The 27,628-nt window shown below is 44.9% G+C and overlaps 1 protein-coding gene and 1 pseudogene across 1 annotated transcript; one reads left to right on the forward strand and one right to left on the reverse strand.

Annotated features, from left to right (window-relative positions):
- The first annotated feature begins 4,457 nt into the window (after positions 1-4,457).
- On the forward strand, positions 4,458-27,628 carry LOC132353233 (zinc finger protein 550-like). The gene is made up of 4 exons (XM_059904283.1): positions 4,458-4,676; positions 11,939-12,065; positions 13,140-13,235; positions 25,490-27,628. The coding sequence occupies exons 1-4, from the start codon at positions 4,650-4,652 to the stop codon at positions 26,479-26,481; spliced, it is 1,242 nt and encodes a 413-aa protein (XP_059760266.1). The 5' UTR covers positions 4,458-4,649; the 3' UTR covers positions 26,482-27,628.
- On the reverse strand, positions 5,358-11,858 carry LOC132353384 (atlastin-2-like; annotated as a pseudogene).

Below are 27,628 nucleotides of genomic sequence, written 5' to 3' on the forward strand. Positions count from 1 at the left end.
AAATACCAATATGATATTTGGCCTTGTCTCTCTCACATCTGACTATAAAGGAAGGAAGCTGGAGCCATCAAATGAGTGGATTGGCTTCCCTGCCATGTTGTGGCCTCTCCCCTCTTAGTCCTTCTTCACACTGCTCAGTCAGCCAGTAATTGTCCCTGTCGAGCCCTAACTCATATCCTGAGTCTGTTCTTTCTTTTTTCTTTTCTTTTTTTAAATTTTTTTGGCTGCGTCGGGTCTTAGTTGTGGCACACGGGATCTTTCGTTGTAGCACGCGGCTCTCCAGTTGTGGCACGTGGGCTTAGTTGCCCCGCGGCATGTGGGATTTTAGTTCCCCAACCAGGGATCGAACCCACGTCCCCTGCATTGGAAGGCGGATTCTTAACCACTGGACCACCAGGGAAGTCCCAAATGAGTCTGTTGTAAATGCTCTCCCATCTCCTTTTCCAGGTTCTCCTCTTGAATATCTCAAACCACCTTGAGCTCACCATGAATAACAGAATTTTCCCCCCAATTTCAGTGAACAGTCCTGTCATCCAAACAAGTTTGAAATCCAGATTCAGCCTTTGGTCATAATACTCCACACACAGTGCTGAGAAATTGTGACTGCATCACATAAGCCTGTTCTGATGTCTGGGTGTCTCTCTTTTGCGACTGGGTTCCAATGTTATGAGTGTTTCTATACAGGTACCATTTTGCCATGCATCTTTTATCCATTCTCTTCATGCCCTGATGATTGCTGGGTAGTTGATTATTTTATAAGCTGTTGAAACATTTGTACCTACTTCTATTGCTATTTCTGCATTTCTTAGCTAGAAATCCTGTATAAAGAAAACTTTTCCATAATTTTCTATTTGGCTACCTCAAAATACATTTTGTACAGAAAAGGGAGGAAAGAGCTAGATCTGTTCACTCCAGCAATTTTCAGGATAATTATTTGGAGCACTATCATCCTCCTCAAACAATAACAAATGTTTATTTCTCGGGGATAAGATGCCCCTTTTGCACACATGCTCAGACTGTGATTGTGGCAGCCAGTGTCCTAGTAGGAAATAGCATTTAGTTAAGTTGCTCTTCTTTTCCGATGTCTCATATTTTAAAATTAACCGTATTTGTCTCAGTCCATTCGAAACTGCTATAAGAAAGCACCATAGACTGGGTGGCTTATAAACAACAGACATTTATTTCCCACAGTTCTGGAAGCTGGAAGTCCAAACTCAAGGTGCTGGCAGATACAGTGTCTGGTGAAAGCCCATTTCCTAGTCCACAGACAGCCTTCCTTCTTGCTATATCCTCCCATGACAGGAGGCGATGGGAAATTTCTGGGGCTTCTTTTATAAGGACGCTAATTCCATTCATGAGAGTAGAGCCTTCATGAGCTAACCACTTCCCAAAGTGCCTCATTTCCTAATACCATCACGTTAGGCATTAGGTTTGATCATATGAATTGAGGGAGACACAAACGTTGACACCATAGCAGTATCTATTTCAGGAAATTGAGTTAGAAATATTTTATGGAAAAAATAGGGACTTCCCTGGTGGCGCAGTGGTTAAGAATCCACCTGCCAACGCAGGGGACACGGGTTCGAGCCCTGGTCCGGGAAGATCCCACATGCCTCGGAGCAACTAAGCCAGTGCGCCACGACTGCTGAGCCCGTGCTCTAGAGCCCGCTAGCCACAATTACTGAAGCCTGCGCGCCTAGAGCCCGTGCTCCACAAAAAGAGAAGCCCCTGCTCGCCACAACTAGAGAAAGCCCGTGCTCAGCAACAAAGCCCCAATGCCACCAAAAATAAATAAATGAATTTTTTAAATAATAAATAAATGGAAAAATAGCTGGGCTAGGGACTTCCATGGCTGTCCAGTGGTTAAGACTTTGCCTTCCAATGCAGGGGGTTCGGGTTCGATCCTTGGACAGGGAACTAAGATCCCACATGCCTCTGGGCCAAAAAATGCAAAACATAAAAGAGAAGCAGCATTGTAACAAACTGAGGGACTTCCCTGGCGGTCCAGTGGTTAAGCATCGGAGCTTCCACTACAGGGGGCATGGGTTTGATCTCTGCTCAGGGAACTAAGATTCCGCATGTCCTGTGGTGTGGCCAAATAAACAAAAACAGAAACAAAGAAACATTGTAACAAATTCAATAAAAGACTTTAAAAAATGGTCCACATCAAAAAAAACAATTTTTTTTAATATAGCTGGGCGCTTCCCTGGTGGTGCAGTGGTTAAGAATCCGCCTGCCAATGTAGGGGAGACGGGTTCAAGCCCTGGTCCGGGAAGATCCCACATACTACAGAGCAGCTAAGCCTGTGCACCACAACTACTGAGACTGCGCTCTAGATCCTGCGAGCCACAACTACTGAGCCCGCGTGCTGCAACTACTGAAGCCCGTGCGCCTAGAGCCCATGCTCCGTAACAAGAGAAACCACTGCAACGAGAAGCCCATGCACCGCAACTGAGTAGCCCCTGCTCACCACAACTAGAGAAAGCCCGCGTGCAGCAAAGGAGACCCAACAGCCAAAAATAAATAAATAAATTAAATAAATGTATTATTTATATATATATGTGTGTGTGTGTTTGTGTGTGTGTGTATTAGCTGGGCTTGCTGGGGTTTCAACACAAACACTGAGATGTACCCATGCAGGAATGAATTATTTTGTGTGGGAAACAGGCAGAATGCCACATCATCTACTTCCTTATGGGCCTCCTTACAGCTGTCATCCATTTCCCCTGTCATGATCCTGGCTGAAATCTTTTCTTTCTTATCCCTTTGTTACTGACCAGGGTTCTTGGCCTCCTTAATCAAAATTGATCAGAGGCCAGACAAGAAATTCAGGCAAGGCTTTACTGAGTCTCATGCTGCAGCACTAGGGAGCAAAAAAGCAAGTAACAGTTTCCCTTGCTTGCTCCCTGATGTGGGGGTGAGCTGGTCCCTTAAATGGGATGAGGGTAGGGGCAGAATCATAGGTTGGAACGGAGGTATGCTTAGGTGGTCTGCCCATGCCCTTGGTGGTGCTTTGTGCAGGGCTCATGCACAGTACCCTGCTTTTGCTTCCGACACCTCAGAAGTGGCAGTTGGGTTTTTGGTCTTTTGTATCTTGCTGTTCATAATTTGCCCTAAAGCACATGTACACAGTTATTTTTAATCCCTTATAGTTTCTTTGTATCTGTTGCTTGAGGAGATGTTCGTCCAGGTGCAAGCACTGCAGCAAAGGGTCCCAGGTCCCAGGTCACAGCCTGTCTCACCTTGAATGCATACACTGAAGCCTACAAAATTATCTCTAAAGTTCTGATCTATAGGAAGTTGGAAAGTAATAAGATAATATTTTTTGGTTGCCAACTATTGAAAGCAGGCATTTTGTGACAGTGACACTGTAGTGTGTGCATCAAGGTTTTTCTTTGGGTTCCTGCTGGCTGAATGGAGTCTACAATATAATGTCTCCCCTTAAAGGGATTATGTTTTCAAAAAATAGAAGGGACAGAATAAATATGAAGATATTTGGATAATAACATAAACTTAAATTTATAATTTATGTTAAAGCGCTTTCACTTTTTGAAAAATAAATCTTCTGTATATGTTCCAAACTTCATGAATTTATTTAAACATTTATAGAAAGCAAAGTTTTTCTATTGTCCACCTGTTTAAAGGACACCCAACATTTTCTTCCGCAACATCCTAGTAATGGCCATGTGTGAAGTCTGTTCTCTCTAGACCCTGAGCAAACACGCTGAAACGCACAGAACTGTGAAACTTCAGTCTGCATGTATTTGAACAGTAGCAAGATAAAGTTTATTAGTTCACATCTATGACTGTAGGTACTTTGTATCTGAGTGATATCATGATAACCTCGGAGCAGGCTCAACCAAGCAGGAGGAGAGCCCAGAGAGAGAGAGAGAGGCCCCCAAGACAAGGTCGGGCGGCGGGGGGCGGGGAGTACACAAGCAGATGTCATGAGGGAATTTCATTGGTGCCTTGTAATGTCACTAGGTCACAAGGGAGGACAAGGGGAGCTTGTGTCAGGGGCCACACCTCATCACTCTGGTGTACTCAGCCACCTGGGCGGGGTGCTCACAGACTGTGGGGATGGTGAGGCAGCAGAATACGAAGTTTAAAAAATTTACCATACACTATGTCCACTTGCTCAGTTAGGAGCATCTTAAATGACAAGATACAGGAAACACAACAGGGAAACTGGGTGTGTCCCCTTTAGAAACATCCAATGCCTCGCCTCCTTCGTTGGAGACTCTGTAGGCCCTTTGCCAGCTCCAGTATCCCGCCTCTGGGACATTGGCTCCAAGGAGCAAAGACTCCCTCTCCCGGGCGGATGCAGGACAAGAACTACATTACCCTGAAGGCTATGCTCCGCGGAATGGCCGTGAGCGCCGATCTGATGACGTCACAGAAAACGGGGCGTTACTGGCTCGCGTTGTCAGCGGCGGGACTTCCTGTGTCGCCAGGGAGGCCGTTTGTTCGTGATGGGGCGGTTGTGTCTCTATCTTAGGTGACTTCTACCCAGGTCGTCGGGACGGAGCGGGGAGGACAGCCAGGAGGGCCCACCTGCGCCTTTGTACGACCTGGGAGAGGGTCAGCTAAGCCCGCTGGACTCGCCGGTCTCCGGCGCCCTCACGTGGCCCTACGCTCCCCGCGGTGCGATGGCGGCACTGGTGACCCCGGCGCAGGTGAGTGGACGGTGCGCCAGGCCACGCCCGCTCGGACCCCACCCACGTGGCCGAGGCGCGCTGCTGTGCAGGATGGTGGTGTCCTGTGAGTCGTCACCTTGTCCTCCCCAGGGCATTGTTTGTCGGAGCCTCGGGATGGGGTCGCTTGTGCTCCGGGTGGGAATCCAGGTTAGGGGCTTCACGCGGAGGGTCCCATTTCTGTCAGTCAGTGGGACGCTGTGTGGTAGGGAGAGATGTGGCTTCTCGAATCCCCCTGACCCCATACCGCTGGCGTGGAAGGACCCGCAGGGAGGAGCGCAGGCCGCACAGTCCGGAGACCTTTCTGTGTGTTGCGGCCCTGCCCCTTCCCGAGTCTAGGACCTTGAGCAGCTTTCCCTGCTGTTCTTGGTTATGTTTTGTTTTGTTTTTCTTGGCTGCGTGGTGAGGCATGCGGGATCCTAGTTCCCCGACCAGGGATGGAAGCCGTGCCCCCTGCATTGGGAGCGCGGAGTCTTAACCACTGGACTGCCAGGGAAGTCCCTGTCCTTGGCTTTTATGCTAAAGTTCCTCCAACTGGGTTGAGGGAACTAGAAAAACCACAAAGGTGACGTGTATCCCCCCGAGTCCAGCACGGTGCAGGGAGCATCACTCTGGCTCTCTTTCCACGGAGGTGCCTCCTGAGCCTTTGTTGATCTTAGAGGCTCATCCCTGGGGGAAGCTGACCCTTGGGCTTCCCAGCTGTGTAACCTCTACAAAGATAAGGGCTGGGGTGGGGAAGAGGCAGGAGTAGCCTGCAGCAGCTTGGGGATTGCAGCCCTACTAGGACAGAAAAGGTGTCAGGACAGGCAGGGCACCCAGAAGGCCAAGGAATTTGTCTTCCAGTTTACAGCCAGTGGAACTGGCTTCCCACTGAAACTGTTTTCCTGTTTGAGGTTCAGTTACATATGGTAAGTGGCGATAGTGTGCAGGAGTGTGGTGTCCCTTTGGACACAAAAACACAAGAGGTCCTGGGTAACTCCATAGCCGTGGCCCTGAGTACCCTCATCATAGTCCTGATTGCTGACAGGCCTTGTCTTATTTGTTAAACTGCCCATTCACTTGGCTCCTTCCTCACTTTATTTCAGACTCACTCCAGTGTGCTGTCCTGAAAGAGGCTTTCTGTGGTGCCCTGTCAAAAGCAGACTGTGACCTCTTGTCTTCTCGCTCTATTTTCTTTATTTTTTATTTTTAAAATGTATTTATTTTATTTTTGGCCGTGTTGGGTCTTCGTTGCTGCATGCAGGCTCTCTCTAGTTGCGGCCAGCGGAGGCTACTCTTCCTTGGGTTGTGCGGGCTTCTCATTGCAGTGGCTTCTCTTGTTGTGGAGCATGGGCTGTAGGTGCGCGGGCTTCAGTAGTTGTGGCTTACAGGCTCAGTAGTTGTGGCGCACAGGCTTAGTTGCTCCGCAGCACGTGGGATCTTCCCGGACCAGGGCTCAAACCCCTGTCCCCTGCATTGGCAGGCGGATTCTTAACCACTGCACCACCGGGGAAACTCTATTTTCTTGACTTTGGAATCTTTGGGTCCCTCTGACGTTGTCTTGCTCATTTATATTGTTGCTTGTTTAGCATCTCTTTCCAGCCCTAGCCATGAGTGCCTGTTGCTGCTCTCTGCCAAGACCTAGAACAGCCTGGGCTTGTAAAGGGTACTCAATAAATGGTTAAATGAATGAATGGGTCTCCCACTCAGGTGCTCCCATCACACTTATAATAAGTACAACCTCCTGCACTGTGGCCCACAGGCCTGTACTGGATCTGCCCCATGACTTCCTCCATGCTTCTTCCTCTTCCCTCTTCTCTTACTCACCGCACTCAGCCAGGAGGTCCTGAACTTGCAAAATTCCTGCCCAATTTGCAGCTTTTCCCCTTGCATTTTCCTTTGTCTGGGGCCCTGTTCCCAGATCTCTGTAGGGCTGCCACTCCCCACTCTTCCTGTGCATCACTGTCACCTCTTAGGACAGTCTTTTCCTGGCTGTTTTTATTTTAAACAGTATTTTTTTAATAGCTTAATAAATGGCATACCCAGCTTTATCTAGTTTCTTTTTTTTTTTTTTAGAAATTCACGTTCTTTTATTTATTTATTTATTTATTTATGACTGTGTTGAGTCTTCGTTTCTGTGCGAGGGCTTTCTCTAGTTGCGGCAAGTGGGGACCACTCTTCATCGCGGTGCGCGGGCCTCTCACCATCGCGGCCTCTCTTGTTGTGGAGCACAGGCTCCAGACGCGCAGGCTCAGTAATTGTGGCTCACGGGCCCAGTTGCTCCGTGGCATATGGGATCTTCCCAGACCAGGGCTCAAACCCATGTCCCCTGCATTGGCAGGCAGATTCTCAACCACTGCGCCACCAGGGAAGCCCTATCTAATTTCTTAATAATCACCTAGTAAATGAAGCAGAGGTGTAGTTTCTTTTTTTTTTTTTTTTTAATTATTAGCACCTTTAATTATTATTTATTTATTTATTTATTTATTTGACTGTGTTGGGTCTTCGTTTCTGTGCGAGGGCTTCCTCTAGCTGCGGCAAGTGGGGGCCACTCTTCATCACGGTGCGCGGGCCTCTCACTATCGTGGCCTCTCTTGTTGCGGAGCACAGGCTCCAGACGCGCAGGCTCAGTAGTTGTGGCTCATGGGCCTAGTTGCTCAGCGGCATGTGGGATCCTCCCAGACCAGGGCTCGAACCCGTGTCCCCTGCATTAGCAGGCAGATTCTCAACCACTGCGCCACCAGGGAAGCCCTCCTGGCTGTTTTAATTCTAGCTAAGGTACCCCTGGCTCCCATCTGCCCATCTTCTGGCAACTCTGTGCCATCTTTTGCTGACTGGATGTTCAATTCCCACTTCTGTTCCTTTTTTTTTTATATACAACAAAATTTTAATTATGTACTAAAAATAAATTACAGGAAAGAGCTTTAAAATGCTACAGAGGACAAAGTCACGATAAACATTCCCACTGAATTCCCTTGGGGGGGTGGGGGAGGTGAGATTGCAGTACTCAAGAAGATAAATATCACAAATATATCAAAAACTTCAAATTGTCTCTGCATTCACACACTGACATGAGCCACAAACATTCCTTCACAGAGACTGTACTCATTAGCCTACCACAGAACCAGATTTTGTCATAAACTACAAAACTTTTAATACAAAATCGTGTTTATATATTTATAATTCATATACATGCCCTATCTGTGATTTTAGAAAATAAAAGCTGCACACTGTATAGACACTCTTAACTCATAGCTGTAGGCAACATTTTTGGTTGGAATTTCTCCCCCAATAAAATTAATGGCATATTTTATGTACATGAAAGCTAAACTGCATAAAGACAGTTCAGTTTCCCAGATATGCATCTCCTTTTAGGACAGGTTTATAAATTTAAAAAGGCAAGACAAATGTACACCTCAGAGTCATTTTCTTAGCTACAAGAGTTGTCATGTAATTTCTGTGAAGTTTCTGATACATGCATTTATGTAATACTGGTATTGAAGGCAGTAAAGCAATATGTACTTTTTTTTTTATTTTTATTTTTTTAATGCTATTCTTGTCTGCTTACATTATTTTTATGTATGTATGTATGTATGTATGGCTGTGTTGGGTCTTCGTTTCTGTGCGAGGGCTTTCTCTAGTTGTGGCAAGCGGGGGCCACTCTTCATCGCGGTGCGCAGGCCACTCTTCATCGCGGTGCATGGGCCTCTCACTATCGCGGCCTCTCGTTGCCGAGCACAGGCTCCAAACGCGCAGGCTCAGTAATTGTGGCTCACGGGCCGAGTTGCTCCGCGGCATGTGTGATCTTCCCAGACCAGAGCTCGAACCCGCGTCCCCTGCATTGGCAGGCAGATTCTCAACCACCATATTGCGCCACCAGGGAAGCCCGCCATATGTACTTTTAATGTCGTGGCTCGATAAAGGCTTCATTGTCATTCCAAGCTGATTCTTGATACAGTGATTCATAACTTCTCTAAAAATTAAAATTTCAATGCAACACCGTGTTAAAGAGACTCTAAATAGACTTCTTAAAATATTTCCCTGAAATATCCTTTACATAAGACAGATTTCACTAACATTAGATTAAGTAAAAAGGGGAAAAAAAGAATTAAACATGGCACAAGTGTGCATGAAAACTAATGCTCCTCAGCCAGTCTTCATGTCTTAGGAGCCATAAATAGAATGCTTAAAACCAACAAACAATTTCACACTCTGCGGCAGCCATCTGTGATTGATTGTAAACTTTGGTTTATTTTTATTTGAGTTCTCATTGTACAGCAAGCATGAAAAAAAGAAAGAGTGGAGTCCATGTGGGGATGAACTGTCAGTCGGTCTGTCTTTAATCTGGCATGATGAGACACCTGGTCAGTCAGGCCTGCTTTGATAGAGTTTGTTACAGACTGCCTTATGTTTTCCTCTGTCAAATTATCACCCAGGGGCTTCAATACCTGTTCCCATAGTGTTTCAGCAATCTGATCAATCATTGTTCCAATTTCTCTGAACTCCCCAGAGTATGTAACATATGCCCAAGTACAAAGAGACGTCAGTGCTAACCCCATGACAAGGTTACACAGACGGCTATAGAGTTTAGGCCAACGAAGCCAGTCAGTCCTGAGATTATATACATAGCAAACATGACTGCAAACAGTGTGGCAGGGGTACGAGCAGCATAGAAGATATTTTTGCCATCATTGTGCTTTATAAAATTTGCATAGGTTTCTTCTATTTCAGCCTCAAGCTGGTCCAGATAATGATGGTAGAATTCATCTCCACCCATTTTTTTTACTGAACAAAACTGTTTAATCGCCACTTCCTTGAGATCCAGGTGTTTTCTCTTCCAGATCTGAAGGTGCAGTGTAAGACTTGTCCCCACCGCCTACCTGCTCCATACTTTCTCTTACTCCTGCTACTGCAGCAAAATTATTAACTTCAGCTGTTGCCTGAAGCATGGACTTTTTACATAAATTTTAATGTAAGCCTTAAAGTATTCTACAAGATCTCTACAAGTGACTTTAGATCCACTTATCTCTTTTGCTACCAAATTTTCTGGGGCAAGTAGCACTGGAACCAGCTTTCAAAGCTCTCGTTTAAACTCTTCATCAATATCTTTCAATCTCCCATCAAAACTAGGATTAGTTGCAACTTTAAGACTAGGATGTGGCAAAAGAAAGCAACCAAGATTTGAGAAACAATTGTGAATGTGCTTCCTTACATTCTGTAGCTCTTCAGGTTGATTTTGTTTTACCTGAAATCTCTTTTCAAGGAATTGGTTTCCACCTTCCAAACCATATGAATGTTCATAAGGATAACTCCAGTTTCGAATCAAAAGCATTAACGTCTGAAATGGTTTCTCGTAGATTTCTTTCATTGCAAGTCTGCCATATTCTATAAATAAATGCAAGTGTTGAAGATCATCTTCTTGAATATTTTGAGACAAATTATATACCTGGAGAGAGCTAGTCATAGTGCTCAGAGCAAACACTGTTGCACAATCTCTGATAGTTGACTGGCACCCTGGGTATCCATTAACAGCACAGCCACTTTTGTTCATTCCAGACATATGCCTGTTGTTTCTCTTTTGCAACCAACTCACCATGTAAGGCCAGTCAGTGGTTCATTGTTTCCACCAATCCAACTCTGAGAATCCTTGTTATACATATATCTAAGCATGAAGTCCAGTAGAAATGATTTCCCTTTACAAAAAGCTCCTGCTTCACTACTATGTGAAGATCTCGTATGTGCTCCTGTAGCAATATCTGCTCCAAAGCTTCTTCATCAAGCTCAAAATTACGGTCATCTTCATGTGCAAGAAAAATCTGTACTGGACATGGTTTCTTCATAACCTCATCAGAGTTTACTAGGTCGTCATCTTCATAATTCTCACCTAGGAGGGTCGTGGACGAGGCGTGGTTAACCCGGGTGTTTGGGTCGCTGGTTCGCCGCCGGCGCCACAGCCCCTCGTGCAGCTGCTGCCTCCGCACTGCCTCGCCCCCCCCCCCACCTTTTTTGTTTTTGTTTTTTTTTTGCCACGCAACATGGCTTGTAGGATCTTAGTTCCCTGACCAGCTATTGAGTCTGAGGCCTCAGCAGTGAAAGCGTGGAGTCCTAACCACTGAACCACCAGGGAATTCCCCCACTTCTTTTCCTTAAATTTGAGGTTGTGGTTGATTTTCTAGAGCTGCCTGGGCCTCAGGCCTCTGGCTGTGACATGGAGGTGACGATGGCATTTACCTTGTGGGCTGTGGATTAGTGAAAGTCACAAAATACACTGAACACTTAACTGGGCCAGGCACTCCACAGCATCTGGTGGGGGAACATTTTCTCTTTAGTTCTAAGAATTGGCATAGTGGAAATGATTGTTGTATTGATGTGGAAATTGATGCTTGGAGAAATGATGGGATGTCGTCCTCCCCATGATCACACTGCCAGCAAGTGTCAGATTTCCTATATATATATAAATTTATTTATTTATTTTTGGCTGTGTTGGGTCTTCGTTGCTGTGCGAGGGCTTTCTCTAGTTCTGGCGAGCAGGAGCTACTCTTCATTGCGGTGCGTGGGCTTCTCATTGCTGTGGCTTCTCTTTGTTGCGGAGCATGGGCCCTAGAGCACACGAGCTTCAGTAGTTGTGGCATGCGGGCTCAGTAATTGTGGCTCACGGGCTCTAGAGCACAGGCTCAGTAGTTGTGGCACTCGGGCTTAGTTGCTCCGTGGCATGTGGGATCTTCCCTGACCAGGGCTCGAACCCGTGTCCTCTCCATTGGCAGGCGGATTCTTAACCACTGTGCCACCAGGGAAGTCCCGAGTGTCAGATTTAAGAGTATTCATTCAAACCCCAGAAATCTGGCTCCAGAGCGAGGGATCTTTAGTCACTTTACCGCAGCGTGTGAAGCCCTCAGCCTGGGGCAGGTGCACCGTGAGGACCAGGGAGGCTCAGTACCTGTCACTTTGCTGTTACCATTGTTGGAATTATCATCATGATCATTTTTCCCAGAGCACGCACCATCTGCCCCCAGTCCTTATGGAACACCATTGTCTGTGTCATCTCCAGTGGCTTCCTTCACGGGAGGCTTTTCTCTCAGCCACAGTTGCGTTATATTCAGAGGCTGCTTCCACCTCCCCCTTGAGCCCAACACAGAACTCGGCGATCAGCAGGCCTCGGTGGTTCAGGCCTGGGTCTCTCTGCATCTTCACCAGCAACAGAGTGACAGGGTTGATCCTATCCAAGTGCACAAGCCCAACACCACTACCTGTGTTTGATTCTCCAGGTATTGGTGACCTTCAAGGATGTGGCCGTGACCTTTACCCGGGAGGAGTGGGGACAGCTTGATCTGGATCAGAGGACCCTGTACCAAGAGGTGATGCTGGAGATCTGTGGGCTCCTGGTCTCACTGGGTAAGTGCTCAGCTCTCACACCTGTGGGGGACCCCACCCTCCTTGTTTCCAGGCTGATCAAGGTCACAGGAGTCACCTTTCCTCCTCCCCACAGGCCCTGCATTTTTCTGGTCACTTCTCCTCCTGCCTGGTCTCCCTGTGTCTGTAGCAGTGATCGGTGGGATAGAAACAATGTCCTTCTGAACACCAGCCCTCATCCCAGTGCCCAGCACCCTCGGGCCTCAGTTTGAGGTCCTTGTTGCAGATTCCACAGGAGGGAAGCTGACTGGCCCAGCCTGGTGGGGTCAGATGTCCCCACAGCCCAGTTAGCAGGGCTGTTCTCAGACGAGTGGGTGAGTCAGGGAGACCCCTACATGGCACTTGTCATCAGTGCCACCCAGGGATCTTCCTAAACAGCACAATCTTGGTTCAAAGGCCCCTGGTGTCTATGTCATCATCACATGCTTTCTGAGGCCTGGGCTGTTATCCTCCCCTGGGCAGGAGATCATTTAGAAGGTGCACAGGAATGTCATGGAATGCCACAGGTGGACACCCTGCAAAAGCCAGTCCTTTTACCTTCTCTGTCTGGCACGCTGATTGTTGTCAAGAGAAAGTCTCAGATCAGTGTGAGTGAGTATTCCATGGCCCCCTTTGTGGCTAATTTTTCTGTTCAACAGAGGGGCCAGCCTCTAGCTCACAGCCCTGAGTCTTCTACATGAACTTGCTAGGACCTTAATGCCACTATTTTGACTTCAGCGTTGTGGGGTTTTTTTGTTTTTTTTTGTTTTTTATTGGAGTATTCCCAGGGTCCCGTGGCTGTGTGTGAAAGTGGCATGCCCCTGCGTGGGGCTGGCTTCCACTGATGAAGTTCAAGGGAAGTGGTGTTGTGTAGACAGACAGCACCACCCTCTACAGCAGTTGCAGCCCAGGAGTGGTGTTTGTACCGTTGGATTCCCAGTCACAAATCAACATTTTCTTTACTTTGGGAGCTGCTACATTCATGGTCTTGTCCCTGTCATGAAGTCCCAGGTAGGATGGAAGGGTTTCATTCTCCTCATCAAAACACCTGCGTCCTGTTTTTTTCTCCATCCACAGGGCATCCAGTTCCCAAACCGGAGTTGATTCGCTTGCTGGAGCATGGGCAGGAGCTGTGGACGGGAACAAGAGGCCTCCCACGTAGCACGTGCCCAGGTAGGAGCCAATAGCTGCTGGGCAGGTGGGTTCACAGCAACCTTGAGAATGCATGGGGACTAGTGCCTCTGAGCTGCTGTGTGAAACCCCCTTTGTGGGGTCTGGTGGTTTCTCTCACATCAAAGTATAGTGTGCATCAGCTGGCCAGCTTGGGACCAAACCATTATTTAGAGACCCAGGCACCGTCTTCTTCTTTTTTTTTTTTTTTTAATTTTTAATTTTCTTTTTTTTTTTTATTGAAGTACAGTTGACTTACAATTTGTGCTAATTTCTGCTGTACAGCAAAATGACTCAGTTATACACATATATAATTCTTTTTTTATATCCTTTTCCATTATGGTTTATCACAGGATATTGAATATAGTTCCCTGTGCTATACAGTAGGACCTTGTTGTTTATTCATCCTATATATAATAGTTCGCATCTGCTAATCCAAAACTCCCACTCCTTCCCTCCCCACCCACCCTCCTCCTTGACAAACACAAGTCTGTTCTCTATGTCTGTGAGTCTGTTTCTGTTTCATAGGTAGGTTCATTTGTGTCATATTTTAGATTCCACATGTAAGTGACATCATATGGTATTTGTCTTTCTCTTTCTGACTTACTTCATTTAGTATGATAATCTCTAGTTGCATCTAGAGACCAGACACCTTCTGACGTCAACGTATAGCTCTAAGGTTGGTCCAGCATAATCCAGCTGGTGGAGGGGAAACGGCAAGGGATAGGGGACAGGTCACACCCAGATGCACACATACTTTACTCCCCTGTATCCCACAGGCAAGAACTAGGCATTTGGCCGCAGCTGGGCGCTCAGGACTGGAGAGTGTGGTTTTGTTCTGGGCCCAAGGAGAAGAGCCAGTGGGCTTGGTTTGTATGACCTCTGTCTACTCTACTCACCCTGCTCTCAGGAAGTCAGAGCGAGGCTAGTTTGTATGTGAGTGGGTTGTTTGAAGGTATAATGAGATAATGCAGCAAACTGCTTAGTACAGTGTCTGGTCTATAGAGAGGGTCGAGTAAGGTCAGTTCTTACCGTATCCATGTAATTGTATTAATCATAGTGAGTGGTGGTATCGCGCATTTTTCCTGGACTTCTAGACTCAGAGGAAAAGGGGCCTTTCTTCCCCTTGAAGTTATGATCTACGCTATACTCTCTATGGAACTCTTTCCCACCTTCTCCATCCATTTATCCATCCTCCTGTTTGTCCACAGGACACTCAGAAGCAGCCCCTTGCGCTGTACCTTCCTGCCCCTCTTGCCCTTAAGAACACCAAATGGATGTCTGGGGTTTTCAGCCCCACATCTGTGCTGCTGACTGTAGCTTGAATAATCCACAGTGAGTCACGGTCTCTCCTCTCTGTCGGTCCTTCAGGCTTCTCAGCCCGCTTGTAAGTGTCTTTGGCCAGCCCCACCAGCGATGCTCTGTTCCACACACCACCCCGCCCCCCATTTCCTTATTCCCAGATCTCCACTTTCGTGTCTCAGAGACCCATCAAGCTTGTCATGCCTTAGAAGACCCCCAGGATCCTGCCCACTCCTGCCCCGTGCCCCGTTCTGAGAACGTCCTGCCATCTAAGCAGATTGGAAGATTAGCAACACCTCAGCCAGCGTCTTTCTCCATCAAACCAACATCTGTCCATCCCCAGGCCTGCCCGTTTGAGATTATCCGTGTGTCCTGAGTCCATCACCAGCACCCTAGTTCAAGCTCTCGTCGTCTTTTTTTTTTATAATAAATTTATTTATTTTATTTTATTTCATTTATTTTTGGCTGCATTGGGTCTTCGTTGCTGTGCGCAGGCTTTCTCTAGTTACAGAGAGTGGGGACTACTCTTCGTTGTGGTGCGTGGGCTTCTCATTTGTGGTGGCGGAGCACGGGCTCTAGGTGCACGGGCTTCAGTAGTTGCAGCACGTGGGCTCATGGGCTCTAGAGCGCAGGCTCAGTAGTTGTGGCACACGGGCTGAGTTGCTCCGCGGCATGTGGGATCTTCCGTGACCAGGGATCGGACCCGTGTCCTCTGCATTGGCAGGCGGATTCTTAATCACTGTGCCACCATGGAAATCCCTCTCGTCATTTTTTTTTTAAATAAATTTATTTATTTTATTTATTTATTTTTGGATCTGTTGGGTCTTCATTGCTACACGTGAGCTTTCTTAGTTGTGGTGAGCGGGGGCTACTCTTCGTTGCAGTGCACGGGCTTCTCATTGTGGTGGCTTCTCTCGTGGAGCACGTGCTCTAGGCTCACGGGCTTCAGTAGTTGCGGCACGTGGGCTCAGTAGTTGCAGCTCACGGGCTCTAGAGCACAGGCTTCCCAGACCAGGGATCAAGCCCATGTCCCCTGCATTGGCAGGCGGATTCTTATCCACTGCGCCACCAGGGAAGCCCACAACTCTTGAAAGAGTTGTCTCATTTTGGAAATGATGGACAGTTGTCCTGTGGTGTATGTGGGGAATGAGTTCCAGTGCTCCCGTAGATGCCAACATCCGTGGATGCTGAGGTCCCTTATGGTGGGCCGTCCCCCTCCATATGCACGGTTCCACATCTGCAGATTCAGTCAACTGCAGATTATGTAGTATTTTGATCCATGGTTGGTTGATCCCATGGATGCAGAACCCACAGATACAAAGGGCTGAAATCGTGTATAAGTGGACCTATGGGTTTTAGACCTGTGTTATTCAAGGATTGACTCTATATATTTGACTTCCATACCTTCTGTTTTTAAAATCTACTTAATTTTTTTATATGGGAAGTATACAGTGATACATATAAATCCTTCAAGTTCAGTTTCACTTTTTCTTTTTTCAATTTTTAAAAAAATTTTATTGCAGTATAGTTGATTTAGAATGTTGTGTTAATTTCTGCTGTACAGCAAAGTGATTCAGCTATACATATGTATACATTCTTTTCATATTCTTTTCCATTATGGTTTATCACAGGATATTGAATATAGTTCCCTGTGCTATACAGTGGGACCTTGTTTTTTATCCATCCTATATGTAATTGTTTGCATCTGCTAATCCCAAACTCCCAATCCATCCCTCCCCACCAACCCCCTTGGCAACCAACCACAAGTCTGCTCTCTATACCTGTGAGTCTGTTTCTGTTTTGTAGGTAAGTTCATTTGTGTCATTGTGTCATTTTTTTTAGATTACACGTATAAGTGATCTCATATGGTATTTGTCTTTCTCTGAGTTACTTCGCTTAGTATGACAATCTCTAGATCCATCCATGTTGCTGCAAACGGCATTATTTCATTCTTTTTCATGGCTGAGTAATATTCCATTGTATGTATGTACCACATCTTCTTTATCCATTCCTCTGTCAATGGACATTTAGGTTGTTTCCATGTCTTGGCTATTGTAAATAGTGCTGCTGTGAACATAGGGGTGCATGTAGCTTTTCAAATTAGAGTTTTGTCTGGATATATGCCCAGGAGTGGGAAATCGGCTTTACTTTTTACATATGTATAAACTGAGGTATCCTCCACCTCACCCAAAATTTAGACTATTTCCAGTTCTGTGGCAGGTTCCTGGTGCCCCATCCTTGTCAATAGCTTGTCCTACAGTGGTACCCACTGTTTACACTCTATCACCGTGGATAGGTTTTATTGTTTTTTTTCTTTTGGGTGAGGGGGTGCCTCAAACAACAGAAATTTATTGTCTCAGTTCTAGAGGCTGGGTGTCCGCAGGGTTGGTTTCTACTGAGGCCACTCTCTTTGGCCTGTAGAATAAGATGGCTTGTTCTTGCTGATGGCATTGCTGTCATCCTAATTGCCCAGTACAACAATGAGAATAATAACATTAGACTTCTTCAGAGAATCAGAGCCAAAAGGAGATAAATCAGAGTTTTGTTTTTTTTTTTTTTAATGCTAATGGACAATTTTTTTTTTTTTTTTTTTTTTTTTTTATGGCTGTGCTGGGTCTTCGTTTCTGTGCCAGGGCTCTCTCCAGTTGCGGCAAGTGGGGGCCACTCCTCATCGCGGTGCGCGGGCCTCTCACCATCGCGGCCTCTCCCGTTGCGGAGCACAGGCTCCAGACGCGCAGGCTCAGCAATTGTGGCCCACGGGACTAGTTGCTCCGCGGCATGTGGGATCCTCCCAGACCAGGGCTCGAACCCGTGTCCCCTGCACCGGCAGGCAGACTCTCAACCACTGCGCCACCAGGGAAGCCCAAATCAGAGTTTTATTCTATTGATTAGGCTTCGTGTGATTATGAGGGCTAAGCGATTTCAAAATCTTCAGGGCAGGCCAGTAAGCTGGAAGAGTAGATGCTTGCAGTCCTGAGTCTGGAGGTAGAATCCCTTCCCTCCCAGGGCATCTCAGTCTTTTCTCTTAAGGACATTGATTTTTTTTTTTTAAGTTTATTTATTTATTTATTTTTCTGGCTGCGTTGGGTCTTCGTTGCTCCGTGCGGGCTTTCTTTAGTTGCGGTGAGCGGGGGCTACTCTTCATTGCGGTGCGTGGGCTTCTCATTGTGGTGGCTTCTCTTGTTGCGGAGCACAGGCCCTAGGTGCGCGGGCTTCAGTAGCTGCACCATGTGGGCTCAGTAGTTGCGGCACACGGACTTCAGTATTTGTGGCTCGCGGGCTCTAGAACGCAGGCTCAGTCGTTGTGGCGCACGGGCTTAGTTGCACTGCAGCATGTGGGATCCTCCCAGACCAGGGCTCGAACATGTATTCCCTGCATTGGCAGGTGGATTCTTAACCCCTGCACCACCAGGGAAGTCCCAAGGCCATTGATTGATCGGATGAGGCCTACCCACATTAAGAAGGGTAACCTGCCTTTCTCAAAGTTTGATGATTCCAGTGTCAGTCATATCTAAAAAGTACCTCACAGCAACATCCAGAATGGTGTTTGACCAAACAGCTCAGCACCGTAGCCAAGCCAAGTTGACATATAAAATTAACCACCACACATACTCGCACTGCGTCAAGAACTGTACTGAGAGCTTTACAGGCATTTTCTTATTTAACCCTCATGACACCCGGAGAAACTGAGAGTCCTCTAGTCTCTTAGGTGAGGAAATTATGACTTAAAGAAGAAAGGAGGAGGTTTCCCTGGTGGCTCAGTGATTAAGAATCTGCCTGCCAATGCAGGGGACACGGGTTCAAGCCCTGGTCCGGGAAGATCCCACATGCCGTGGAGCAACTACTGAGCCTGCGCTCTAGAGCCTGCGTGCCACAACTACTGAAGCCCGCACACCTAGAGCCCGTGCTCCGCAACAAGAGAAGCCACCGCAATGAGAAGCCCGCACACCACAACGAAGAGTAGCCCCCGCTAGCCGCAACTAGAGGAAGCCCACGTGCAGCAAAGAAGACCCAACGCAAGCAAAAATAAATAAATAAAATACATAAATTTAAAGAAAAAAAAAGAAGAAAGGAGGGACTTCCCTGACGGTCTAGTGGTTAGGGCTGTGCCCCTCCACTGCAGGGGGCACAGGTTTGACCCCTCGTCAGGGAACTAAGATCCCACAAGCCGCACCTCAAACTGAGGCATTGTGGCTCCAGAGCTCTCCCTACTAACACCACTCTAATGCTTCTCAACAGGGCAGAAACTCGTCTTTCATACCGTTTGACTTTGTGTGTCCCACTACCCCTTTTCTTCTGAGATTTTTATTCTCTTCTTACTGTAACCGCCCCTTCAGGCTTGCCTTCACCAGGCTTCTGGTGCCATTTTCTTCTTGTAACTCTCTTTTTTTGCTGCGCTGTGTGGCTTGTGGGATCTTAGTTCCCTGACCAGGGATCAAACCCAGGCCCCCTGCAGTGGAAGCACAGAGTCCTAACCACTGGACCTCCAAGGAAGTCCCTCTTTTTTTTTTTTTTTTTTAATTTAAACAGTATTTTCAGTGTTTTATTTATCAACCACTTATATAGCACTTATTACATCCCAGGCCATTTTCTAGGCACTTTTTTCTTTTTTAATTGAAATATAGTTGATTTACAATGTTGTGTTTCAGGTGTATAGTAAAGTGATTCAGTTATATATATACATATATCCATTCATTTTCAGATCCTTTTCCCTGATAGGTTATGTTGAGTATAGTTCCCTGTGCTATACAGTAGGTCCCTGTTGTTTACTTTATATATAGTAGTGTGTATCTGCTAATCCCAAACTCCTAATTTATCTTTCCCTCCCCCCAGCCTTTCCCCTTTAGTAACCGTAAGTTTGTTTTCTATGTCTGTGAGTCTGTTTCTGTTTTGTAAATACGTTCATTTGTATCATTTTTTTTAGATTCCACATATAAGTGATATCCTATGATATTTGTCTTTCTCTGACTCACTTCACTTAGTATGATAATCTCCAGGTCCATCCAGGTTGCTGCAAATGACATGATTTCCTTCTTTTTTATGGCTGAGTAATAGTACCTTTTCTTCTTTTTTTTTTTTTTTTTTTCTGAAACATTTATATTAACATATTTCCATACATATTTCCATACAAATACAAATATAAGATTTTTAGAAATTTCATGTAATGTCTGAAACATTTATATTAACATATTTCCATACATATTTCCATACAAATACAAATATAAGATTTTTAGAAATTTCATGTAATGTCTGAAACATTTATATTAACATATTTCCATACAAATAACCCAATGAAAGTTTAGTATTAGTTGTTTTGTTTGTTTTTTTATACTGCAGGTTCTTATTAGGCATCAGTTTTATACACATCAGTGTATACATGTCAATCCCAATCGCCCAATTCAGCACACCACCATCCCCACCCCACCGCAGTTTTCCCCCCTTGGTATCCATATGTCCATTCTCTACATCTGTGTCTCAACTTCTGCCCTGCAAACTGGCTCAACTGTACCATTTTTCTAGGTTCCGCATACATGCATTAATATACGATATTTGTTTTTCTCTTTCTGACTTACTTTACTCTGTATGACAGTCTCTAGATCCATCCACGTCTCAACAAATGACTCAATTTCGTTCCTTTTTATGGCTGAGTAATATTCCATTGTATATATGTACCACACCTTCTTTATCCATTCGTCTGTTGATGGGCATTTAGGTTGCTTCCATGACCTGGCTATTGTAAATAGTGCTGCAATGAACATTCGGGTGCATGTGTCTTTTTGAGTTACGGTTTTCTCTGGGTATATGCCCAGTAGTGGGATTGCTGGGTCATATGGTAATTCTATTTTTAGTTTTTTAAGGAACCTCCATATTGTTCTCCATAGTGGCTGTATCAATTTACATTCCCACCAACAGTGCAAGAGGTTTCCCTTTTCACCACACCCTCTCCAGCATTTGTTGTTTGTAGATTTTCTGATGATGCCCATTCTAACAGGAGTGAGGTGATACCTCATTGTAGTTTTGATTTGCATTTCTCTAATAATTAGTGATGTTGAGCATCTTTTCATGTGCTTCGTGGCCGTCTCTATGTCTTCTTTGGAGAAATGTCTATTTAGGTCTTCTGCCCATTTTTGGATTGGGGTGTTTGTTTCTTTGATATTGAGCTGAATGAGCTGTTTATATATTTTGGAGATTAATCCTTTGTCCGTTGATTCATTTGCAAATATTTTCTCCCATTCTGAGGGTTGTCTTTTCGTCTTGTTTATGGTTTCCTTTGCTGTGCAAAAGCTTTGAAGTTTCATTAGGTCCCACTTGTTTATTTTTGTTTTTATTTCCATTACTCTAGGAGGTGGATCAAAAAAGATCTTGCTGTGATTTATGTCAAAGAGTGTTCTTCCTATGTTTTCCTCTAAGAGTTTTATAGGGTCCAGTCTTATATTTAGGTCTCTAATCCATTTTGAGTTTATTTTTGTGTATGGTGTTAGGGAGTATTCTAATTTCATTCTTTTACATGTAGCTGTCCAGTTTTCCCAGCACCACTTATTGAAGAGACTGTCTTTTCTCCATTGTATATCTTTGCCTCCTTTGTCATAGATTAGTTGACCATAGGTGCGTGGGTTAATCTCTGGGCTTTCTATCTTGTTCCATTGATCTATGTTTCTGTTTTTGTGCCAGTACCATATTGTCTTGATTACTGTAGCTTTGTAGTAGAGTCTGAAGTCAGGGAGTCTGATTCCTCCAGCTCCATTTTTTTGCCTCAAGACTGCTTTGGCTATTCGGGGTCTTTTGTGTCTCCATACAAATTTTAAGATGATTTGTTCTAGCTCCGTAAAAAATGCCATTGGTAATTTGATAGGGATTGCATTGAATCTGTAGATTGCTTTGGGTAGTATACTCATTTTCACAATGTTGATTCTTCCAATCCAAGAACATGGTATATCTCTCCATCTGTTGGTATCATCTTTAATTTCTTTCATCAGTGTCTTATAGTTTTCTGCATACAGGTCTTTTGTCTCCCTAGGTAGGTTTATTCCTAGGTATTTTATTCTTTTTGTTGCAATGGTAAATGGGAGTGTTTCCATAATTTCTCTTTCAGATTTTTCATCATTAGTGTATAGGAATGCAAGAGATTTCTGTGCATTAATTTTGTATCCTGCAACTTTACCATATTCATTCATTAGCTCTAGCAGTTTTCTGGTGGCAGTTTTAGGATTCTCTATGTATAGTATCATGTCATCCGCAAACAGTGACAGTTTTACTTCTTCTTTTCCAATTTGTATTCCTTTTATTTCTTTTTCTTCTCTGATTGCCGTGGCTAGGACTTCCAAAACTATGTTGAATAATAGTGGTGAGAGTGGACATCCTTGTCTCGTTCCTGATCTTAGAGGAAATGCTTTCAGTTTTTCACCATTGAGAATGATGATTGCTGTGGGTTTGTCATATATGGCCTTTATTATGTTGAGGTAGGTTCCCTCTATGCCCACTTTCTGGAGAGTTTTTATCAGAAATGGGTGTTGAATTTTGTCAAAAGCTTTTTCTGCATCTATTGAGATGATCACATGGTTTTTATTCTTCAATTTGTTAATATGGTGTATCACATTGATTGATTTGCGTATATTGAAGAATCCTTGCATCCCTGGGATAAATCCCACTTGATCGTGGTGTATGATCCTTTTAATGTGTTGTTGGATTCTGTTTGCTAGTATTTTGTTGAGGATTTTTGCATCTATATTCATCAGTGATATTGGTCTGTAATTTTCTTTTTTTTGTAGTGTCTTTGTCTGGTTTTGGTATCAGGGTGATGGTGGCCTCATAGAATGAGTTTGGAAGTGTTCCTTCCTCTGCAATTTTTTGGAAGAGTTTGAGAAGGTTGGGTGTTAGCTCTTCTCTAAATGTTTGATAGAATTCACCTGTGAAGCCATCTGGTCCTGGACTTTTGTTTGTTGGAAGATTTTTAATCACAGTTTCAATTTCATTACTTGTGATTGGTCTGTTCATATTTTCTGTTTCTTCCTGGTTCAGGCTTGGAAGGTTATACCTTTCTAAGAATTTGTCCATTTCTTCCAGGTTGTCCATTTTATTGGCATAAAGTTGCTTGTAGTAGTCTCTTAGGATGCTTTGTATTTCTGTGGTGTCTGTTGTAACTTCTCCTTTTTCATTTCTGATTTTATTGATTTGAGTCCTCTCCCTCTTTTTCTTGATGAGTCTGGCTAATGGCTTATCAATTTTGTTTATCTTCTCAAAGAACCAACTTTTAGTTTTATTGATCTTTGCTATTGTTTTCTTTGTTTCTATTTCATTTATTTCTGCTCTGATCTTTATGATTTCTTTCCTTCTGCTAACTTTGGGTTTTGTTTGTTCTTCTTTCTCTAGTTTCTTTAGGTGTAAGGTTAGATTGTTTACTTGAGATTTTTCTTGTTTCTTTAGGTAGGCTTGTATAGCTATAAACTTCCCTCTTAGAACCGCTTTTGCTGCATCCCATAGGTTTTGGGTCGTCGTGTTTTCATTGTCATTTGTCTCTAGGTATTTTTTTATTTCCTCTTTGATTTCTTCAGTGATCTCTTGGTTATTTAGTAACGTATTGTTTAGCCTCCATGTGTTTGTCCTTTTTACGTTTTTTTCCCTGTAATTCATTTCTAATCTCATAGCCTTGTGGTCAGAAAAGATGCTTGATATGATTTCAATTTTCTTAAATTTACTGAGGCTTGATTTGTGACCCAAGATATGATCTATCTTGGAGAATGTTCCGTGCACACTTGAGAAGAATGTGTAATCTGCTGTTTTTGGATGGAATGTCCTATATATATCAATTAAATCTATCTGGTCTATTGTGTCATTTAAAGCTTCTGTTTCCTTATTTATTTTCATTTTGGATGATCTGTCCATTGGTGTAAGTGAGGTGTTAAAGTCCCCCACTATTATTGTGTTACTGTCGATTTCCTCTTTTATAGCTGTTAGCAGTTGCCTTATGTATTGAGGTGCTCCTATGTTGGGTGCATATATATTTATAATTGTTATATCTTCTTCTTGGATTGATCCCTGGATCATTATGTAGTGTCCTTCCTTGTCTCTTGTAACATTCTTTATTTTAAAGTCTATTTTATCTGATATGAGTATAGCTACTCCAGCTTTCTTTTGATTTCCATTTGCATGGAATATCTTTTTCCATCCCCTCACTTTCAGTCTGTATGTGTCCCTAGGTCTAAAGTGGGTCTCTTGTAGACAGCATATATATGGGTCTTGTTTTTGTATCCATTCAGCCAGTCTATGTCTTTTGGTTGGGGCATTTAATCCTTTCACGTTTAAGGTAATTATCGATATGTATGTTCCTATGACCATTTTCTTAATTGTTTTGGGTTTGTTTTTGTAGGTGCTTTTCTTCTCTTGTGTTTCCCACTTAGAGAAGTTCCTTTAGCATTTGTTGTAGAGCTGGTTTGGTGGTGCTGAATTCTCTTAGCTTTTGCTTGTCTGTAAAGCTTTTGATTTCTCCATCAAATCTAAATGAGATCCTTGCCGGGTAGAGTAATCTTGGTTGTAGGTTCTTCCCTTTCATCACTTTAAGTATATCATGCCACTCCCTCCTGGCTTGTAGAGTTTCTGCTGAGAAATCAGCTGTTAATCAGCTGTTAACCTTATGGGAGTTCCCTTGTATGTTATTTGTCATTTTTCCCTTGCTGCTCTCAATAATTTTTCTTTGTCTTTAATTTTTGCCACTTTGATTACTATATGTCTTGGCGTGTTTCTCCTTGGGTTTATTCTGTATGGGACTCTCTGCGCTTCCTGGACTTGGGTGGCTATTTCCTTTCCCATGTTAGGGAAGTTTTCGGCTATAATCTCTTCAAATATTTTCTCTGGTCCTTTCTCTCTCTCCTCTCCTTCTGGGACCCCTATAATGCGAATGTTGTTGCGTTTAATGTTGTCCCAGAGGTCTCTTAGGCTGTCTTCATTTCTTTTCATTCTTTTTTCTTTAGTCTGTTCTGCAGCAGTGAATTCCATCATTCTGTCTTCCAGGTCACTTATCCGTTCTTCTGCCTCAGTTATTCTGCTATTGATTCCTTCTAGTGTAGTTTTCATTTCAGTTATTGTATTGGTCATCTCTGTTTGTTTGTTCTTTAATTCTTCTAGGTCTTTGTTAATCATTTCTTGCATCTTCTCAATCTTTGCCTCCATTCTTATTCCAAGGTCCTGGATCATCTTCACTATCATTATTCTGAATTCTTTTTCTGGAAGGTTGCCTATCTCCACTTCATTTAGTTGTTTTTCTGGGGTTTTTTCTTGTTCCTTCATCTGGTACATAGCCCTCTGCCTTTTCATCTTCTCTATCTTTCTGTAACTGTGGTTTTTGGTCCACAGGCTGCAGGATTATAGTTTTTCTTGCTTCTGTTGTCTGCCCTCTGGTGGTTGAGGCTATCTAAGAGGCTTGATGGGAGGCTCTGGTGGTGGGTAGAGCTGACTCCCTTTTCTTCTTATAACTCTTAAGCACTCTCCAAGGGTGAATCTACCCACGTTTATTCCTTCCGTTTCAACCCAGTACCCCATCCTTCTTTCTTTCTGGCAACTCTGACGTCTGCATTAGGACCCAGCTCATGGGACACCTCCCAGGGAAGATGACCTTTTTCTTCCCAGTCTTGCTAGGTGCCACTTCCCTACACTCTCACAGAACCAAGACATCAATCCTTGAGGCAGATGCTCTCCAGACAGTATTATTGAAACTGTCCTCCCTCCCCTACTCCAGATCCTCTGTCTCCTGGTCCGGCCTGCTGTCCAGATTTTCCCTTTAATGGTGTCAGGGTACAAGGGTCATAAAAAGTAACTGGAAATCTAGGATACATTGACGTAAAAACATAGCAGATATCAGAGGTGCTGCTTTCATCCTCATTTGTTCACTGAAGTGTTGCTTCTGTTTCTTCTGTGTTGCATCACCGAAAGTCCCCCTTTGTGTATTGGATTCTTTTCAGGTGACAGAGCAAAACGTCAGACCAGAGAGCCAGTTTTGTCTGAAGGAGCCTTGCTCCAGGGAAGCCTGACTCTGGGATCTTCAAGGGACTGCAGGTCGAGGCAAGCCAGGGATCCGGAAGGGCTTTTGGAAGTACAGAAAGGTCAGCTGAGGCCAGAGACAGACGCCCACAAGGCGACCCATCCTGGGAAAACGAGCCTTGAAGATGATGGTTTGGAGGCGGATGATGGTGTGCACTCCAGGGCGTTCCAGGAGAGAGTCTCTGAGGGAGATGTTCTCTGTGAGCGTGACCCACAGGGACCAGGAAAAGGCCCCCTGATTCATAACCTCTACAAGTGCAAGCAGTGCGGGAAGTGTTTTAACAGGAAGTGGTACCTTGTTCGACATCAGCGGATTCACACTGGAATGAAACCCTATGAATGCAACGCGTGTGGGAAAGCCTTCAGCCAGAGCTCAACCCTGACCCGGCACTACGTCATCCACACCGGGGAGACACCGTACAAGTGTGCCGAGTGCGGGAAGGCCTTCAAACGCAGGTCGTACCTCCTGCAGCACCAGCCGATCCACACCGGGGAGAAGCCCTATGAGTGCGGCCAGTGTCGAAAGGCCTTCACCCACCGCTCTACTTTTATTCGCCACAATAGGACCCACACTGGAGAAAAACCCTTCGAATGCAAAGAATGTGAGAAATCATTTAGCAACAGAGCACACCTCATCCAGCACTACATCATCCACACTGGAGAGAAGCCCTACGATTGCACAGAGTGTGGGAAGGCCTTCAGGTGCAGCTCAGAACTCCTGCAGCACCAGCGGATTCACACGGGGGAGAAGCCCTATGAGTGTGCCCAGTGTGGGAAGGCCTTTCACCGGAGCACGTACCTCATCCAGCACTCTGTCATCCACACCGGGGAGACGCCGTACAAGTGTGCCGAGTGTGGGAAGGCCTTCAAACGCAGGTCACACCTCCTGCAGCACCAGCGGGTTCATACTTGAGAAAAAGGCCTTCACCGCTGCTCCTTTTTTGTCTTTCATGAGGGGATCCACGCTGGAGGGAAGAACCCTTTGAGTGCAGAGAATTCTGGGAAGGTTTTTTGTCTGCTTTTCAAATGCACAAGTGGTCACGTGGGAGAAGACGCCTTGTGAATGCAGTGGAAATGTCAGAAGACTTCGGCCCCTGCTCATCGTTCAGAGGATTCATTCTGTGGAGAAACTCAGCGCGAGAAGCCATGCCACCCGTGGGTCCGTCCACCTCTGTCAACATCAGAGAACATACCGGGAAAAGACGTTCTGAATATAACCAGAAGGACGCTCCTCAGCCGAAAGAAAAGACTCGTCCTCGCCACCTGAGAATGTGTAATGAAGAGGAACCACGTAATTATTGCCGTGAGAAAACCTCCTGTGACAGGTCACCACTAGTCACATAGAGTCATATTGGAACTTGACGGAGCTTGAGCTTTCCCTGTGAGGAAGCACAGAGGAGACAGACTCAGGGGTCGTTGTGCGCTTATAACAACCTTCAGCCACAGGGCTCCCCATTGGTTTGCACTTAAGCCATCTCAGCATTATGTTAAAAAGAAAACTAACAAGGGAACTCCCTGCGGAGTCCCAGTGGTTAGGACTCTGCGCTTTCACTGCAGGAGGACCTGGCTTTGATCCCTGGTCGGGGAACTAAGATCCTGCAAGCCCCACGGTGCGGCCAATAAAGAAAAAAGAAAATAACAAAGAGGTGGAGGGGATAGAGACAAAGGCTATAAACGGAAAAAACAAATGCTTTCGGAAACTCTTTCAGACTTTCTTGCCAAGCCTGTTGCAGTTTTTCATCAGTTCTGCTTTTTGGTGGGGCAATGTTTGAGGGAGAAAAGGACCCCAGCCCTTTGTTTTTATGTGTTCACCACTGTCTTGTGTCAGGAAAGTTGGATGTTGAGGGCAGCTCCACCAACATTTGTTGGAAGGCTTTGTTCTGAACGTCTCTAGCCATTTGCATAATTCTTTGTGAGAAAGATGAGGGCTTGAGTCATGAGCTACTTGAACTTGTAAGAAATTAGAATACCGAAAATAACATCACACAATACTTGTATTTTATATCTAAGGAGAGAATGGTCCACATAGGGATCGCCACATTAAAGTGTGCACCCCTAAA

The sequence above is a fragment of the Balaenoptera ricei genome, chromosome 19 (assembly GCF_028023285.1).
Source record: "Balaenoptera ricei isolate mBalRic1 chromosome 19, mBalRic1.hap2, whole genome shotgun sequence".
NCBI lineage: Eukaryota > Metazoa > Chordata > Mammalia > Artiodactyla > Balaenopteridae > Balaenoptera > Balaenoptera ricei.